The sequence below is a fragment of the Eublepharis macularius genome, chromosome 5, assembly GCF_028583425.1.
Source record: "Eublepharis macularius isolate TG4126 chromosome 5, MPM_Emac_v1.0, whole genome shotgun sequence".
Classification (NCBI taxonomy): domain Eukaryota; kingdom Metazoa; phylum Chordata; class Lepidosauria; order Squamata; family Eublepharidae; genus Eublepharis; species Eublepharis macularius.
Window position 1 is genome coordinate 117789084 of NC_072794.1, and position 20301 is coordinate 117809384.

The window sequence follows — 20301 nt, forward strand, 5'->3', positions numbered from 1 at the left end:
GGTGCTTTCACAGCTGTGTGGGTTTCAATCTCGCTTCCCAGAGGGGACCTGAGAAACAACAATGCAGCTACCTGATGAAAGCAAGACCAAGGAAACACACAGCTACTTGGTTACCTCAAGCTCACGTAGTACAGGGTGGTCCTCGATGCCAGGGAAAAGGACCCTCATGGCATATGTGCGATAGTCAAGGTATGGGATTCCTGAGCGGTCCAAGTCACTGGTTAACTCATTGATGTCCGTCTGAAGCTCTGCAAAAGCTATTATGGTAAATGGAGAGAGAAAGAAAGACAATCAGAGACAAACTCTGGGAAAGGAGGCCATGGCAGGAGCAATCAACGACTGCAAATGAGCCCGCTCAGGGAAGCTCCTTTGCTCAAGACCTCTCTGTGTCACTCAGACATGCCCTCAAGCTGGGAAGCTACTTCTGCAGCATCCTAGAGGAAAAAAGACTACACACAATGCAAAGAACAGATGCTGAGAACAAAACACACTTGCTAATTTGTATGCTATTCACACCTTGTATGTAAGCACTGAAAATGCCTTGAAAGGCACTAGATAAAAATAAAGATCCTATTTTTAAATCACTGTGCTGTGTGTGGCTTTCTTTTTCTCACTCTATTCAGTCACACACCCCCGCCCAAGCTTTTTTTTTTTTTTTTTTTGCTGTGGCTAGCACAGGGAATCTATTCCCATGTGTCATAGCTTAAGTGGTATTATCCAGGGTCCAGGAAGAAAATCAACCTTTCAGGCGGGGGTATGGAACTGCAACAAGATTTACAGTTGTTGCCAGTTGGCAAGCATAGCCTTGTTATCTCACAAAGACTAAGTGTTCGTGCACCAGAACGGGAGAGCATAAATGCTTGCAGGGTCCCACCTCCAAGCAGTGTGTGCAGTGGCTGTATGATGTACCATTTGTCTGATCCTCCTCCTTTTCAGGGGGTAAGGACTGCACACATCTTGTGCTTATAGAAATGCATCACACATTATTACAATGATGGCATGGCAGAACTATTTAATCATTCATGCTCTTCTAACATGTGCACCAGGGGCCTAGTACAGTGAATTCCCTTACGCTGGATTGAGCAATTCATACAAAAATATTTTGATCCAGTTCAGTTTGAATTCACAAGGGTCATGTTCTGATCAACAAACTAACACAGTTCCCTTTTGGATAAGCCATATTTTTATTGCACCACCATTCAAAAAGGTCCATATCAACAAAGATCATTCCTTTGTCCTCATTAATGCCACAAAATTTGCTATAGACAGCTATAGACAGTAAGGAGCTTCTGATTAGGGATGCTGCCAATTTCTCAGCAGACAAACTTACCTTGTGCAACATTCACAATTAGACTGCAAGACAACTAGGGATTTGAACAATTGCTAAACATGTATGGAGCAGTCTGTTTATCAGAAGCCAACTCACAGCTGATCCAGGGATCAACTGGGAGTTCAGTTCTGATCCATTCCCCTCAGCAAAATAGCTACACACTGAAATTGAAAGAGATAGCAGAACCAGCTTGTTTCTCTTCCTCCCCTCCAAGCTGAGCGGAGACAGTGCTTACCAGCCTAAGCGCCTAACTACAAATTACATTTTCCTAAGTGCCTAACTACAAATTACATTTTCCACAAGGATGTCCCTGCATTAGCGCAAGAGACTTGTTCTAGAATTCCATATTTTCCAAGGGAAAAAGGAAGCTTAGACCTTCTCCTCTGCCATTTTCCTGACCCCCTATGGGCTGCAGTTTACCACTATAGGGGCTCCACAGCTACTAATGGGTCACATGATACATTTTCTGGGAAGTACAGAACTCCCAAACATACCTCTTGACCTAACATGGGGACAAGGCAGATTGTATTTAGTTACTGAAGCTTCAATTTTGGTTCAGACTGCAGATACTTGCTTGGGAGAAAACATTTAAGCTGCTACTGCATTCGGAGATCACTTTAAAGCAACATTCACCTGGGATATGCACAAGCCTGTCTTATCTCTGGTTAACCTGCATGCTTGCACTTGTATGTCATGAGTAACTAAAGTTAATTTCTAACTTTCATTCTCTGTACAAGAATGTAGGAATGAGAGAGTTGTATGCATAACTTGTTGTATGCAGAAATCAAAGAATTTATGCTTTTCCATCAGTATATCAAACAGTACAATTTTGTATGCTTAATTATAAATGAAGCATTTCATGTTGTTGAGAAAATAAAATAAATTTAAGTTTGACAAGGAAGTATTGAAATATACTTGAAATATTTCAACTTTCTTCAAAATTTCTGCCTCCACCTTCTTGTTTTCACAATTTCCATAAATGTTGCATGTCTACCTAATCAAATTCCATGCTGGACTAAAATATCTGAGCACACCAAGCAGTCGATAAATATTTTAAATCAATATCCAAATTCCCTAAGAATTTGGCAGTGGCTCTGAGTTGGAGAATCTGCTTTGTACACAGAAGTTCCAAGTTCAGTCCTTGGCACCTCCAATTAAAAGAATCATGTAACTAGTAATGTGAGACCCTGACGAGCCACTGCCAGCCTGACCTTGATAGGCCAGCTTCATATGTTCACGTGCATTTTCAATGCATGTTGAAGCACTTCAAAGCCACTTGTTTTTCATCAAGAACACAAAGCACCCTGAAGCATTCCAAAAATGCATTCAAGCATCTGCTTGTAAATCTTTTATATTCTTTGACCACTCTGTTATATTGACAATGGATGAATATAGGTCACCACTTAACAAGTGGCAGTAGTAGGCATTCAACCATGTAGCATGCTCTTCTGTAGCATCTGCCAGTGTGGTGAAAGGAACTTGTGCTTGGCTGCAGATGTCTAGTAAATTTCTAACCACACAGACAGTCACTCCAGATGATGTTTTCCTCTCATGGCTGTGTGTGCTTACCATGGCAAGATTATCATCTGAAAAATGTTCTCTATTGATCCAATGGGGACATTGTAACACAGCTGAGGAAAGTCTCTGTATCTCCCTTTTAACATCTGCTTATGTGTTAAGCAGCAATGCTAAGATATAATTCAGGAGAGCCAGCATGTTATAGTGATTAGAGTGTCAGACTAGGATCTGGGAGATCCAGCTTCAAATCCCTACTTGGCCATGGAAGCCCAATTGCTTACCTTGGCTGGTCATCTGATGAAGAGAGCTGTAGTTCTTGAAAGCTTATGCTACAATAAAGTTGGTAAGTCTTAAAGGTGCTACTGGACTCTTTACTGCTTGGCCAGTCATACACTCTCTGCCTGACCTACCTCACAGGGTTGAGGTAAGAATAAAATGGAGAGGAGAATGATGCAAATGGTGTTGGGTCCCCATTGGTGAAAAAAGCAGGATATACGTAAAGTAAATAATAAATAAAAATGATTTTGCATTTATTGTGCAAAAGTACAGACCACCCATTTCTATGCTGTGCTGCACTAGGTCCACAGCTGGTCTTTTTGCTTGACGGTCTATGCCATTATTCAATATTCTCAGGTTCCAAAATATGTGAATTCACCTACTAATGCTGTGTGTATGCAACTTAACCATGAATGTGTGTGCAAACGGGGATGGATCCAGCCGACTTTTCCAATCAATCTTAACCAGTTCCTTTTCTTGGTACAGAATCTGCCCCACACATCTTTAATCCATGCACATGTCCATGATCCCCACAATTTTGGTTCATTATAGGAGACCCCTACTCCCTTTTTGCACCATCGGAAAAGCTGGTAGGATCCAACCCATTATTTTTCCGCCTGGCTCTGACTCACCCCATGCAGCTCTTTCTCTATTGTTGTAGGGCCTGACCTTGCTAATATCCACACAAAAAGCCTACAGAAAAAAAAGGCCAGTAGGCAGCCAGGCCAAACAACCTGGCACCAACAAACTCTGTTCATGTCGCTGAAATAGGATCAAGCACTAATCCTGTTCTCCACACATTAGTCAAGCAAAATGATGCTTCTGAATCCAATACAGTTGTTAATGTCTTTCCTCCCATGAGGACTGTATACAAGTTCTCAGCCTCCCCGACTGAAAGAGGGCATTTTATGAGCGTATGTGTTTGAAAGAGATTGACCAAATGTTTATTTGACAGCTGTAGGTAGACTCAGGCCCCGTTAATTCATACCAGATCAAAGTCAACTCAGGGTAAGTGGGAAGTGGTTACCACGGAAACTAAACTTGGTGCTGCTTAGTCCTGGAGATGCATCTAATCAGTAGGGGAAAGTTATACAGACAAACTAGGTGTGCTTCTCTGCCTGTCTGTCTAAGAAAGAGCTTCTTAATATAGAGCATATCCAGGTGTCTGCTGGATACTGGCATCCAGATTCTAGGCATTTATTCAGAAGGAAGTCCAACAGTGTTAAGTGTTACTTGCTCCCAGTTTTGCACATAACACGTTTGCAAAGGATTGGCTGCCTTAATGCATTATTAGAACAATATTGCTTTTGTCACAACTTTGTTAGAACTCTGCTTGCGATCCTTCAGCTTTGGAGTAAAGACTGCATATAGGTACCTGAGCACGAGAGGGTTTGGTTAATAACCAAGTTTGCCTTTGTGCCTGTCTGCAATAAATAATGGGTTGTGGTATTATAACGCCTATGAAAGGATATGTTTTTGTGGCCTGTTCTGGGAAAGCCTAATTCAGAGAAGTTCAGTTTTAGGTGAGCAGAATTTCCACCATCTTGCCAGTGATACTGGAAGAACTGCACGGGGATAGGTCGCTCTTAGCGATTTCTGCCACTGTTGCTTGGATGCATTTGAAACCCTTCAGCTGAGGCTTCTGTTAAGACACATCCATAAGTTGATATCATTTTCTCAAGATTTACATAGTTTAGGTAAGAGGACTGAAGTAAATTTATTCTTAGAAGACAATGATGATGAGCCAGGAAATGTACTATAGTATTAAGTCTTGCTGAGAAAAACAAAGAGAAGCTGTGCTCTCATGTTTTTATGCTATAAAATTAATGCATCTGGGCAGTGTAAAAGATATATTACAGCTGTTAATGAGAAGTGAGTTATAGCCTGGCACTTTGAATTATTTCTGCCTCTCTTCCTCCCATAAAGGGCTATGTCCTTGGTTCTTCAGTTACACCTGGTTTTCTGAGAATCTAAGATAGCTTGCATTGCAGCTTGCATTGACAACCATATCTTCAGGTCATCCAGCAAATGAAGCGGATGTCCATGAAAGATAAGATGGTAGAGAAGATGGTAAAAATCATGAGCAAGTGTGAGATAAAGAGAACTTAAATGGATTAAGATTAGAGTCTTTAATAAGACTTGATTTTACTGGCAGAGGTAGGATTGGTCTTGTTAGAGGACATCACCAGTTTGAGACTGCGAAACAGACAACTTTAGGTATTTACTCACACACTGACATTTTGGAAATTCTTCAAATGGCATTTTATGTACTAATCTAGGAAGGCTTTAGATCAGGAATTTAGGCACTATCACACCTAAAACTTTTCTATGATGTACTTTTCCTCAGTAACAAGTTATAGTCCCAGAAAATGCATGTGAAGGCCAGCAACCCACTTGTACTGGTGAGAATAAAGGAAACCTTATATCATTGATAGAAAACTTCCTAGGATCCATGATGCTTTCATGAAGCTGTCTTTGAGAATGCTGGGAATACACCCCCTTTGTGAAGGACACATGCACTAGTAATTTCTTAAGCAGTGTCCTTCTCAAACAGATCTCATGCTGCATTTGACATTTCCAGATTGGAAGCATACAATTGGGGAGGTACTACTGACCTTCTTTGCATTCTAGGGCCACCCGAGACTCCAAGTTGTCCATCTGCATCTGTAGCCTCTTGAGGGTGAGGTCATTTTCACGAGACTTGCGTTTGTAGGCAATAAGGACAATGATGACAATGATGAGCAGAAGGCTGCCTCCTGCTGCAATGCTGACAATTGCTGGCAAAGTCAGCAGGCTGTCTGAGATCACGTTTACTGAGCCAGGGGAGAAGATTATGCCGCCTACATGCACCTAGCCAAGCAAAAGACATGAGAATCAGTCTTCAGATTTTATAACAGCTGCCAAATAGATTGAGAAAACCTAGTTGGGAAGGTGAGCAAGAAATGTCTGAGAAAAGAATTAAAAAGTTTGAAAAATTTGCTACACAGGAAGAAAGAGAGGCGCCAAGACCTCTAGGATTTTTAGTAAAAACACCAAGGAGATCCCTTGAAGTGGTTCTAAATGCATCTCTGCTCATATGAATGCCAGCTCTTGTATGGATAAGAAACTGCAATTTTACAGCAGTTGTTACCTTAGCAGGATTTTTTTTTTAAAAAAAACTGGGCTTCAAGGACTGAAAGTAGAAAACAGCAAGAGTCCAGTAGCACCTATAAGACTAACAAAATTTGTGGTGGGGTATGATTTTTGTGAGTCACAGCTCGCTTCTTCAGATACATCTTCATTTCTGAAGAAGTGAGCTGTGACTCATGAAAGCTCATACCTTACCACAAATTTTGTTAGTCTTATAGGTGCTACTGGACTCTTGGGGCCAAGCTACACATGACGAATGACACTTGAACAGCAAGTGTATTTCTCCCTGTTCACTTGCCCTCCACTAAATCCACTTGCCGTTCAAGTGTCATTCGTCATGTGTAGCTTGGCCCTTGTTCTCTTCTACTACTACAGACAGACTAACATGGCTACCCATCTTGGTGTCTGACAGATTCCCTGTGCATTTCACCCATACTTTGAAAATCATTCCCAAAATGCCAAAGATGCCTTCAGAAAACAAAGTATTCAGTGTCTGCCAAGTCACAGCCAAGACCGTACAAACATTGTCTGTCCTCAAAAAAAGGGGGGGGGGGAGAGCAAAGCATACTTGAAACACAAAGCTTGAAGTTGCGATAAACACATCATTCCAGTACTATTTCTGGCTTTGTTCTGATTATCTGATAACTCCATTTGACTTTCATTTCACAGTCTTTCAGCTTCCTTTTGTAAACCATGGACATTAGAGACAGAATGACAATTTCACTGACAAAGGAGTTTAAATGGAAAGCAGAGAAGAAGAGAGGAAAACAAAAGGAATGACAGACCAGTGGGGCTTTGGGGAAGCCATGGGAATGCCACAGAACAGACAGGTAGATGGTTAATGATGGACTAAGGTTTTGGAGAACATACAATGACCTCTGACATATGGGAATGGGGAGAGGCTGAATTGCATTGATACTACAACAGCGAAATGAAAGTGTGAAACACAAAGCAGGCACGGGTGATAGCTTTTTACTGGATCATAGCAAAATATAGTTGAAAGATCACTAAGGTTTGATTATTGAACCATCTTATATTGGAAAAAAGGTATGTAAGCAAGCAAGCATGTAAATAAACAAAAAACAATTCCCATTTCACAGGTTTCTCTTTCAGCCATTAAGTGGGGGGGGGGAGGGGCGGAGAGTCCCATGAGATACACAAAACTTGATCTAATGATCTTTGTGGTATTTCAGTTCAGTGAGAGAATTTGGAGGAAATGTCCCATAACCAAAATATTATGATCCCCTGCTATACTGTACATCAGTGATGGCATTTTGAATGAAGTGTGAGATGCCAAATTCTGTTTACAGTACTCAGTACCTAGCACTCTTCAACTCATTTATTTATAGAGAAAATATAGCTGCAAGTATATAGTTGAAAGATCGCTAAAGTTTGATTATTGAACCATCTTATGTTGGATATATTTATATTAGTTTTAAAACAAGGTATGTTTACCTGGCATTTTACCACCGTGTCTACTAAAGTCAAGAATAGCAGGATGAAAGACTGAAAAACACTTTAGGGTTGTCAAGTAAAAAATTTGGCGGTACATTTTCTGACCTAGAATGGATCCTGAAAAATGACAATTATTCCCCAAAAGGTGACAGGACTACAAGCAGACTACCTGAGATCATGAAAAAAAACAGCAACAGAGTTCCAGAGACACATCTCAGATAATCATTTAGTCTTAAAACAAACCTCAAATACCAGCTTTCTCCTTTATCTACTCTGGCCACGATATGTTTGGCTCTAATAATGCCAGATATAAAGGCTCATTCACCTGCGAGTCTGCTAAAATAACATATATGCTCTCTCACTTGCCGGCAACACCTTGTGATGGTATAAATCAGCTAAATGGGAACTCCTGTGCAAGAGAAGAATCAGTCACAAACTAGGCATTAACATGAGTGTGTACAGAATGAGAGCATTTCAGTTTCTTGAAACACTGCATCTCTGCTTTTAGGACTGCTATAGGCAGTGTCAAATTAGAAAAGGGAAATGAGGCTGTCTCCACACTATTGTCGTCCCATTTTAAACGTATATTTGTTTGTCATCATCTCTTATTTGTTCCTTGGCGTAACCCAGGAGAACAAAAAAGCTGGTACAAGGCTACAGAATTCATCAACAAATCTGACAGACTGCCTAATCCTGACTTCAGTTAGTGCAAAGTGAATTGAAACAAGGTGTCTCCTTCCGACTGAGCTGAGAGCTCTTTGCACCCACTTAGACACTTTGTTGCCAGCAAAAGCTCTTGCCACAATAAAACTTGTTAGGCTCAGAGGTGCAACAGCAATGTTTGACTTTTCAGCAGCTATAGAGTTTTGCAGTTTCCAGCCAGCCGTAGTAACTCAAGAGTTATGGTGGATTTAGCTACCACTGCTAAATAATGCTCATCCAAAATCCATACAATGCTAAAATGGGAGTATGCATGCATACCTGCACTATGTTTTCCGAATTATAAACATATATACAAAAAAATGTTCCACAAACAGAAAACCTATGAGACCATTGCTGGTACAATACACTGTATATGCTTTAGATTTATCTGTGCAAGTTACTGTGGTGGTGAATAAAGCAGTTTTGTGGCATTATATTATCAAAGATACTCATTTCGGCTTTGTGCGTGTCTAGGAAATTTGAGGGCTTTGGGAATTCCTTTCTTCTTGGATATCAAAGCAGTTGTTTTTTTTTTTTAATAATTTCCATTTCAGCAGTTGGGATCGAAAGCAGTTCAGAGAGGAGTCCTGCTTTGATACTTCAGTGACAGGAAAGACAAAAAGAAGGATAGGGAGGAAAGTACAATTATTTGACCTCACCATAACTTTGTGCTGCCCAGTGAGATTTGGAGGCTCACACAGCAGCTGGGTCTCCGACACAGTGACGGCGCAAGGAGTCTCTCCAATCAGAACAGTGTAGTTCAGCTTTGCTCCACCAGAGGCAGGTGGGCATAAATTTTTACCCTGTAGAAACAGGAAATGAAGGTTCCATGAAAAGATCACAGAGTTCTTTGGCTCTTCCTTGATGATCTCTCTTATGCCAGTATAATACTTGTAACAAACATTCCTGTATATACCTTTTCACCTTAACTGGTGTTACACAAGTGATACACATTTCTATAATTATCTGCATAATTTAATGAGAACTAACTCCCAATAATGTATATAGAAAAGGATATAACAAGATTGAAAGTTGTAATTTTTGTCACATTTCTCAGAGTCATTTTTTCTTGTCATCTTATGAACCTTCTCCAAAACACATTTATCTGCCTCTGCAGTGACTGGCAGCTCAGTGAGTGACTACAAATTTTGAAGGACACAAGAAGCCTGTCTGGGTATGTCTAGTTCTATAGTATTCTTGCAGTCTAGGCTGCCCTTTAGGAAAGAGCAATGATTGCTGGAAGTGAGAGGAGTGGGCATGAGCTGTACTGAGTAGATCTGAGAATATATTGCAAATCCTACATGCCAGGTTCAAGGAGAAGAGTCTGCATATCTGCAATAAACAGGACCACAGTAAAGGGGCTTCTTAAACTCTGAAAAAACATTATACTTTCTTCAGATGCTGTGGTTCAGATCCTACATCTTGTTTCTGTTCCCTTTATACATTAAGGAGTGTGCTGTAGTGGCTACAGTGATGGACTAGGATATGAGTGATCCAGGTTTGAATCCATGCTCTGTCATGGAAGTTCACCGGGTGACCTTGGGCCAGCCACAAACTCTCTTTGGGTCCCCAATGGGGAGAAAGGTGGGGCATGAATGAAGTAAAAAACAAACAGGGATTTAGCCTTCCTCTGTGGAACATGAATCCCTCTAGTGCTAGGCACTTCCATTCATTCAAAAACAAGTTTTTTCCTAGATGCCCAAAAGTGCCTAGCGTGAAAGGAAGCGCACCACAGCAAAAGTTCACCACTACAATGGACTAAGCTGGGCCCAAGAAGAAAAAAAGGCAGAGGACCCATGCCTGTATCTTATAAAAAGTAAAATGAACACTATGCATCTCTCTACCACTTCCCAGTGTGTTAAGTTTGACACCCTGTGACATGTTCAACATGGGAGTGGAGGTGAAATGCTGAGGCAAGAAGTGATCCATTATGCTCACAAAAATTTTTTACCTTTAATTCCACTGTGCATTTGCTGAACATTCAGAGGTTAGGTTCTTAATATGAAGGGTTACAGAGACAACAGCAAACAAAAGTGCGTGGTGGTAAGTTTATCTATAGTGGAGGATGAAGGGGTCAACTACTGTGTGGGACCCTGGTAAGACAGTATTTAAAATTCTGCTGACTGGTTTTCCTAACTAGTACATCTGGCTGAAATACTTTACAGATTTAGTTCTGCTCTGTGACTCACCACACAATCAGTGTAGGGGCATTCTGCAGACTATGCTAAAGTGAAACACTTATAGTTGCATTCAGTCATGGGCAGTTCCACCTATTGCGCATATATCTCAGCATTTTTTTTTGCATTTGCACTCTACACTTAAAATGTACAGTGTGAAGTGGTCACACTCATGGCAAACTGATGGGGAGATTTATCAATTAGTTCTAACAAGGCCAAGATTTACAAGTACATCTGAACTCCCAGAATATGCTCCCTCTAATAAGCCCAGTTTTGTGTGTCCTGGATAGGTCCCCCAGACTGAACGGTCTCATTACCTTCAGGATAATGGGTGAGCCTGGCTTCTGCTCCAGCACACCAGTGGGACTCAGGAGCTCAAAGGTGGGGTTTGGGTAGTAGATAAACTTGGTGTCATTGTAAATTAGCAGGTACTGAACATTGTTAAAGATGAAGCCAAACTCGTCGGGGCGTTCAACAGCATCCAAACCAGGACGGTATTCTGGGGTGAGGGAGGGAGCCAGACAAGTCAGGGTGGTTGCGTTTACAACTTTACAGACCTGGAGACAGAGGCAAATAAGAGTTACACTATGAATACATAGCATATGATAATACTCTCCCCCTTCCATGCTCTGGACTTCAGTGGAGGTTGATTATGACCAAAGCATGGTACCCTTCCATCCCACATGTTGAATTCACTACCAGCTTTTCACAATTCCCCTCCTCACATCAGCCTTCATCCTTTCCCCTTTGTCTATACATGTCCCATGGTCTTCAGCATACTCTTTTGGAGGTCAAAAGGGGTCTCTCTTCTCTCTTTCACTAGCAGAAAAAGCTGGTTGGATTCAGCCCACTAACTGCACGCAAAAAAGGACTTTGCTATTTTTATGTTGTCTCTGTATGCGAAAGAGAAATGTGTTCTGCTTCTAGGTTTGCTCCCTAGCAGACTTTTAAAAACGGCCTTGCAAAGCACAAAAAAATAATAGAGACATATGATGCTGAGAGGTCTGGCATAGAATTAATGTGAAATTCTACTCAAGTAAAGAAATGAATACATGAACACATCTCCCCCTCCCCTCCTAGAGCTCACTAACCACTCCAGGAAACACCTCATAGTGTCTCTTTGTGTTTTAAATACCACACTACCCCAACTCTAGCTGTTGTTTTTACAAGCATCTGCAGCCACAGGCATTAAGTGGATAGAATGATAGTTTGCAGAGTGTTGACTTGGTTCCTTTTCCTTTGAGCCAGACTACATGACACTAGCCATAGGTCCATCCCCTGGCTACTGGTGCCATTTTAATAGTTCTTTAGAAATTGCTGCAGGGCCCCAATCCAGATCATGCACAGGGCACAGCAACCACAAGAGCTCTTCTCTCCCCCCCCCCCCCGTGCCCTTTCAGGTCCTGAAACAGCAAACGGAGCGGGGGGGGGGGAGTTGTTTTGACTCTGACCTGAATAACGACCTATCATATTACATACAGTGGTGGTGCATGAAGCTAAAAGGACTTAGTTCTCTTTACAAAAGTTTTCAAAAATGATGCTTTAGAACTTCAGGGAAATTTTCTAAGACCAAAACATAGAAACTTCTTCCATTCTATCTGCTGGACAGCACTAATCATGCTCAGACACAATCAAACTGTGCCTGTAGTTACTATCTGTACCTATCTATTAATTATTATATAATTAATATGTATATATATTCCCCATGGCAAATAAAAAACAATTATAAAACTGTCCAGTGCTATAAAGAGAAAGAAAACAGATCTTATTCTACAGGACATACTGAAACATGTTCCAGTCTTAATACCTTAGCATTTCTAACGCTTTAAAAAATTAGCCCATTCAGAGCAACACTAAAGGTTTCAATAAGAACTATCTATGTCCGCTGATGAGTTTTACTTTTCCCAACTTATACTAAAAGATTGGTCATAATAAGCCTCTTACAAATGAATATTTGGCTAGCTCAGTCAGGCTCTCTCAATTTCCGAAAACATTACAAAAGACAGCCACCATTCCAAGAAAGCATCCAAGTCAGACGTCTAAGGGGGGGGGGGCTCAATTTGCAAGGTCATCTTGTCCATGAGCAGTATATCTCATGTGCTTGCAAACCATCTGTGGATTGATGGAAACCCAATTTTCACTGAGCTGCTATCTGTTTTTCTAGGCTGAGGAGAATGACAAGTTCTTCATATAGCTCAGGTAAGTCCAAATCTTTCATGTGCTTCAGCACACATAATATATGGATGCATAGTATATAGTCTTCCAACATGATATGAATAGGACATGGCATTTTGTTATCTTTTCTCAAGCTTCAGTAGATTGTATTCAATCAGCTACCAGAGTGATGCATGCAGGTTTTACCAGTGTTTTCCTTCCCCCGGCAGTTTTTTTTTAACGCCGCCCGCCCCCCCCTGAAAAATGATGCCTGGAGCTGGACAAAAGGCTAGATGAATTCAGAGGCTGCAGCAGGGGGAAGGGAATCAGGCAAAAATCACCTCCTCCTCTCTATTCTACTCAAAGAGTTTTGTTGGTCAAAAAGGAAAGGGTAATAGTTTTTAATAGTTCTTTAAAAATTGCTGCAGGGCCCCAATCTCTGTCCACCAGCAGCTTCTGTTTGCATTTGGCTGGGTATAACCCAGTATTTCAAAACTCCAACATATATTCAAGTTCATAGGAGCCTGAGGTTGTAGAAAGGAGCTTAGGGAAGTATAGAAAAGAGTCCAGTGGCACCTTTAAGACTAACCAACTTTACTGTAGCATAAGCTTTCGAGAATCGAAGTTCTCTTCTTCAGATGGGTTTGAGCTGGGAACCCATCCAACGTATCATCAGTGATCTACGACCCATCCTGGAAAATGATGCCTCACTCTCAGAAGCCCTGGGTGGAAGACTTCTCCTTGCCTACAGACAGCCCCCCCAACCCTAAACAACTTCTCACCTACAACCATGAATCAGCTAGCAGAATCACCAACACAGGCACCAGACCCTGCAACAAACCCAGATGCCAGCTCTGCCCTCATATCTACCCAGGAAATACAATTACAGGACCCAATGGCGTCAACTACACTATCTCTGGCTCTTACAGCTGCTCATCCTCCAACGTGATATATGCCTTCATGTGCCAACAATGTCCATCTGCTCTGTACATTGGACAAACCAGCCAACCTCTGTGCAAAAGAATACATGGACACAAATCTGACATTAAAAATGGCAGCATCCAGAAACCAGTGGGAGAACAGTTCAATCTATCAGGACATTCCATCAAAGACTTAAAGGTCACTGTAGTTCAACAGAAAGCTTTCAAAAACAGAATCCAACGGAAGCTGCGGAATTGGAATTCATATGTAAATTTGACTCAGTCAGGCTTGGATTGAATAGAGACTATGAATGGTTATCTCATTATCAGAAGTAACTGATTTCATTATCAGAAGCAAACTGATCCCATTATCAGAAGCTACTGATTGCATCTATTCCCCCCTCACCTCTCCACCTTTATATCTGACCAGTTTCTTCTTACCCTCCATGCATCTGAAGAAGAGAACTGTGATTCTTGACAGCTTACGCTACAGTAAAGTTGGTTAGTCTTAAAGGTGCTACTGGACTCTTTTCGATTTTGCTACTACAGACTAACATGGCTAACTCCTCTGGATCTATAGAAAAGCATAATGCCCCTACAGAGCATGCAGTAAGACTGCAGCAAAGCAACCAAACACAGAATGGAATAACACATCAGTTGTCATCTGGGAGATTTCGGGCAAGGCTGGTTCAAGGTTTTTGGCCCCTCTCAACAAGTGGGCTCCCTCCCAGATGTGGCTGTGACAGAGAAAGAGGACAGGCAAGCAAATGGTGGCTGCTACTCCTAATCACTATTGATTTTCACTCACCTCTTCAGGTGAACATGCAGGAGCTGCAGCTAGGAAGAGAAGCAGGCACTCCCTTTCATTGGTGGCTCATTTTCCTAACAACCACCATTGCTTGTTTCAGTAGGTGGAGGCACTGGTGACGGCTCTCTAACTATTTGAGAGAGGAGGAACACAAGATCCACTTCCTCCATTTGAGATGATGGCAGGTACACCAAGGAGGGGGGAAAGGGTGGGCAGATCCAATGTTTCAAAGTTATATATATGTTGCTGTACACTGGTAAGTCCTCCCAAAGTCACAGGGCCTTGGCAGCTGCCCACCAGTGCCTACCGCTGATGCCAGCCCAGAGTTCTGATTTATTATAGGTGGACACAGAATTCCCAGGAAAATGTGGAGATCTCTTTGGTTGTTGAAGCAAACCTGTTTGAGATCATGAGTATCATTTGCTCAAATGTGTGATGTGAAGGTCTCCCTTTGTCCTCACTAAGGAAGCCATTAGTCAGTGCTTCAAAATGAAAACAACAGCAGGACTTGAGAGTCTTCCTAACTCAAACTGCCACACATTCTTTTCTTTCATGCTACACAGTTGCCGCTAAATATGTCTTTCAGCTGAACTTGTAATTAATGTCTGGTTTGGGTGACAAATCTGAGCAATTTTCCCATGCCAGCTGTAACGAACAATCAGTTGGTCACAAGGGATTTGGGGTAAAATGAAGGCTATAACCCCCTGGTGAAAAGTTGGAGGCCCAGCCGGCTCCCTTGTTCCCCTGAGAGGAGAGTTCATTAGAAAGCAGAACATGACTCTTGCAGCAGGGGTTTCATTAAGAAATCATGCCCTGTAAAGCAGCAGGAGGCTTTTCATTGGGATGCACTCAACAAACAGTAAATTTAACTCACATTGGTATATTAAGTACAACCTTTTAAATAATAATATAATAAAGTCCCAATCTTTGCCTATTGGCTCACGTGAACCAACCTCTTTCCATGGCTGGAAAGGTGATCATGTTTTGATCTGGAGATACCATATCCTGATCTGAAGACTTTGCTTCTGTAGCTTGAACAACTCTGGAATGGTGAGATATCATGCAGCAATGATATTTCTTATTCTAGTGCCCAAACAGAACATTTTCCTGCACTTGTCTCTTCTATCTAGTTCAGCTACATATATTTACTACTCAGACAATGCAACGCTAAGTAGAGTTTCCATGGCTTAGAATTCCACTGCAGAGATATTAACACTTTAGGCAGAGTTTCTTGGTCTCAGCCCAGCTGACCTAACTGATGCTTCCTGATTAAGGCATTGAAATAGCTACCCATCATAGTCAAAGACATACCAGATTTTTTCCAGTCTCTCATATAACAGAAGCTTGAAAAGTTTTCTTCAAAACTACATGGTGGGCTTTAGCATTGGGCAATCTCCCCCACACACTAACATATTTCAGCTGCTAATTATAGGCCTTCTTAATTAAACATTTTTAAAAAGCTTTCTCTCCTCAAAGTGTTCTTGAAAATGGAAACGTTAGATAAAATTAGAAGTGTATGTGGATATAGAGGGACCCTGCTCAAACATTAAGAAGACCACAACATTTCTGCTACATTTCTGGGGAATCTCTCAAAATTTTAACTACATTCATGTTTAGATCAACAAGTCAACGGTATTTCTGATACTAGACATTGAACAGTAACAGGAAGGCAGTTGGGTAAGGGAGCCTGGCCATTCTGTTTTGTTCACTTTCTGTAGTGTTCACAGCAAGACCTTTTTTGACCCATCTAAAGCATCCCTAAAGAGAACAAATAAGGAAGGAGAAGCTCTGCCACCAAACATCAGACCACTTTAGGATGTTGTTCTATAGCTGATGTTTGTTTTAACTTTAGTCCTTTTGGAGGCACGGAAATCTCAGCAGCATTCAGTTCGGTGCGCAATTTTAATTTACATGCATGAGATTTGAGTGCACATAATTATGCAGGATTGTAGAAACTATAGTTTCTAGCCCTGACATTTATGGAGAAATGCCTCATTGGTGTTTTAAAAAGAGAATTGACTAGAAGCCACATTTTAACAGATTTATGTGGACCCACTTGCAAGGTGGCAGGGATCATAAAAGCATGCAGCTCATCTATACAATATCCTGGCAATTAAATCTACATGCCTTCATCAGTGTGACACCTTGCTTTGACTTCATCATGACCTCAGTAATCAATATCAAATCCTACCAGGAAATCCTTTTATCAGATCAGAACTTCAAGTGCTGTCTGGTACAAGCATACCTACAAAGTTATATTCCCATGCAGTAAAATGAAGCTGTTTCCCTGCTGAACAGCTCCTTAAAGTTACTAAAAGGCACGAGTAAATTTGATTTCTTTATGGCATTCCAAGCACCTTGGAAAAACAATAATATTCACACCTATAAAGCATCCAAGAGCACCACAATTCAAATTGGTAAAACGGGTAAGTGCATGATACGTTTATGATGAAAGTTTCTTGCTAGCCAGTGCCTGCACAGAGGCTTGTGCCTCCCCAACAACACTTGTGCATGCAAAACAAGAATATATAAATGTGAAAATCATACTATATCTCCTTCATATAATATATAATTCTGCATTTAAGTCGCAAATTGTCTCTGTGTCTGTGTGTGTGCACACAAGCACTGCAAGTTGCACAACAAAGGAAAATATCAGATTTCTATCTCTTTCAATCAGTCACCTCTATGCAATTTACAAGTAAGCTTGGCTTTAGCCTAAGAGCTCTCAAGATAATACTAATATTCTTATTTTAATGTCAAGAGTAAAGAGGACAGGGTAAATGGCACAAAGGTCAGAGTGAAACAAGTGGGAAATTCCCCATCCTGCACTGCCGTGGTTTGAACAGAATCTAGCAGTCAGGTGTCAACCTTATACTGACCTACAGGCACTTGCTCAGAACAGGTCACATGAATCTCATTAGCTGCTAGAGAAAAGGAGGAATATATTAAAAAAGAGAACTAAGGGTATGTGACATCTGATTACCTTGCCAGTTAATGTAATGTTTGAGTCAGGAGAGACCACTTTACACATCAAAGATAAAAGGTATTACAATCCTATTTATTGGCTTTCGGGTGGTAAGGAAGAAATGGCTTAAATGGCCAGCTAGAGCTAATAAAGAGTGATGTATTAAAAAAAATTATATCATTTTATATAGGGCTCCAAGTCCCTTAAAAGCTGCAATTAGGTTCATAAAGTGAAAGCATAAGGTCTCTCCCCATTACAAGCCTGCATGTTTGTGAGTAGATCCAAAGGAGTTAGCCATGTTAGTCTGTAGTAGCAAAGAGTCCAGTAGCACCTTTAAGACTAACCAACTTTATTGTAGCATAAGCTTTCGACAGCCACAGCTCTCTTCATCTAACGAAGAGAGCTGTGGCTCTGGAAAGCTTATGCTACAATAAAGTTGGTTGGTCATAAAGGTGCTACTGGACTCTTTGCTATATCTGTGAGTGCTTCACAATACAATCACTAACTCAGGGCCAAGCTACAAGTGACAAATGACACTTGAATAGCAAGTGGATTGAGTGGAACGCAAGTGAACAGGGAGAAATACACTTGCCATTTAAGTGTCATTCGTCACTTGTAGCTTCGCCCTCAGATCCAGACCAATCACAGAGAACACTGGGAAAATATGTAGACCCCAAGGGCCACAAAGCATTGCACATGTGTTAATTTCTAACCTTCTCTCTTTCTGTGCAGGTCGTTCTCCTTGAATCATGTTGTGTGAGTGCCATATGTGAACATTCACATAATTCTTCATGTTTTAATTTAATTTTGTGGAACAGGGCAGCCTTTTTCTTTAGTTGTGATCAATTGACCTTATACATACTGTTTGTTTAACAACACACTGTTTTTATGAGGCCCATCTTGTTCTCTCGTGAATCCCATGTGTTATACACACACATATCAAGGGGAGAGGGGTTATCCTAAAATAACACGGAAATGTTTAATCCATGTCTATGTTTGCTTACAAACGCAGGGACCGAAATGCATGTGCAAGAGCTGGAAACTGTGGAAATACTAGGGGTTTTTAGGGAGAAGCAGCAGAAAGTTGACTTCTAGTCATGTGACCAGGGGCTGAGTAACCACTAAGAAGAGGGAGAAACTATTGGGAAATGCAAATATAAATAAGCTTAGGAAGGTCTGAGCTCTGCATTGACTTGGAATGGTGTGAATGTGTGAGCCTAAATGGGGCTTTTCTAATAGTTCCAGGTTGCTCCCGCCCCAGGAAAGCCCCTTTGTCATGAAGCAGGTGCAGGGTGTGTGTGCATAAGACTGTGTAAGCATCACTTCCATTGTGTCCCTGTCAAACCCTCACTGTCTGTTTACTTAGTGCACCTCTCCCTTCTGCTGAGAGGTTTTTGTGTCCATTGGATGATATATAGCAGGGCCTCACAATGACATATGAACCATATGCCTCAATTGTTTCCCAGTCCATGCTATTTCACTTTATGAGAAGGCTCTGTGGAGCAAAACAGAAGTGAATCCCTGGTGTTCTCCCTGACCAAGACCTTTCCAGAAGGCTTCACCTGGTCTGCCCTAAGATGAGTCTATACTTATGCTGCTAGTTGCTTCCTTTGGGACTATGATGGAAGACCAGGATGAAATTCTTAGAAACTGTAAGAACTGTAAAAAGTTACATATCCTAACTGACACAGTTCATTCCCACTGAAATAATTCCTTTTCCAAAGACCTTATAATACCAAACCAAAGGGGACTAGTATTGAGCTTGAGCAACAGGCAGCTATTCTTGTTTTTAAAATGGATATTCTGGTTTATTAGTCCTCAAAAGAGCCTAAAGGCAAAGGGATGCTAAGCAAATGCATGATGTCTTGGAAGAAAACTAACTAACTAACTAACTAACTAACTAACTAACTAACTAACTAACTAACTAACTAACTAACTGACTGACTGACTGACTGACTGACTGACTGACTGAGTGAGTGAGTGAGTGAGTGAGTGAGTGAGTGAGTGAGTGAGTGAGTGAGTGAGTGAGTGAGTGAGTGAGTGGCCTCAAACAGGCAGTCTTTACAAAGGTAGTTAATTCATATAGTTAATTCATTATGCTTCTTCCAAGGATCCCAATGTTTTTGTAAGGTATGATGAGGCTAAGCAATATTGACTTAGTCAAAGCTATTTAGATAAGCTTTATCGATAGGCGAGGAGTCGGACTCTTTTATTCAAACTATTTTGGGGGTGCTAATTCTGAATTTCCTCTATGAACAATTTTTTAAAAATGACTTGTTTTTCTTCAAATGTTCTAAATTAGCTCATGAATGTTCTTGTAAATGCATATGGAGGCTTGCAGTGCCGCTCAGGCATTATTGAGCAGAATGGGGGGTGGGGGTGGGAGGCACATTTGCCATCCTTTCTGATAATGCACCAGAAAAGAAGGAAACACAGTTTCTCATAAAGACAAAGTAAGACTTTAAAGTGATGAAGTTCTGTGCATGTACTAATACTGCCTACTGGTCTTGGTTAATGTTAACTACACAGGTGCAAAAGTCAGTGTGGTAAAGTGGCTATAGTGATAGACTAAGAATAAGATGGTTCAAATCCCTGCTGGCCATGAAACTCACTGAGGGCCAAGCTACACATGACGAATGACACTTGAACGGCAAGTGGATTGAGTGGAGGGCAAGTGAACAGAGAGAAATACACTTGCCATTCAAGTGTCATTCGTCATGTGTAGCTTGGCCCTGAGAAACCATGGGCTAGTCATTGTTTCTCAGCCTAACCTATTTCACACACTTACTGTGTGGATAAAATGGAGGAAGGAAGAGCCATTTATGCCACCTTGAGTTCCTTGGAGGAATATCAAATAAAAATCCTTT

General features: G+C 41.2%; 1 protein-coding gene across 1 annotated transcript in view; it reads right to left on the reverse strand.

The window, feature by feature from the left end:
• PLXNA2 (plexin A2) overlaps window positions 1-20301 on the reverse strand; it is a 546864-nt gene that overhangs the window by 73378 nt on the left and 453185 nt on the right. The window contains exons 17-20 of the mRNA XM_054980080.1: window positions 10905-11144; window positions 9070-9213; window positions 5740-5974; window positions 115-257 (exon numbers count right to left, since the gene is read on the reverse strand). Of these exons, the coding sequence (XP_054836055.1) occupies window positions 115-257; window positions 5740-5974; window positions 9070-9213; window positions 10905-11144 (762 nt within the window). The remainder of the gene's footprint in view (window positions 1-114; window positions 258-5739; window positions 5975-9069; window positions 9214-10904; window positions 11145-20301) is intronic.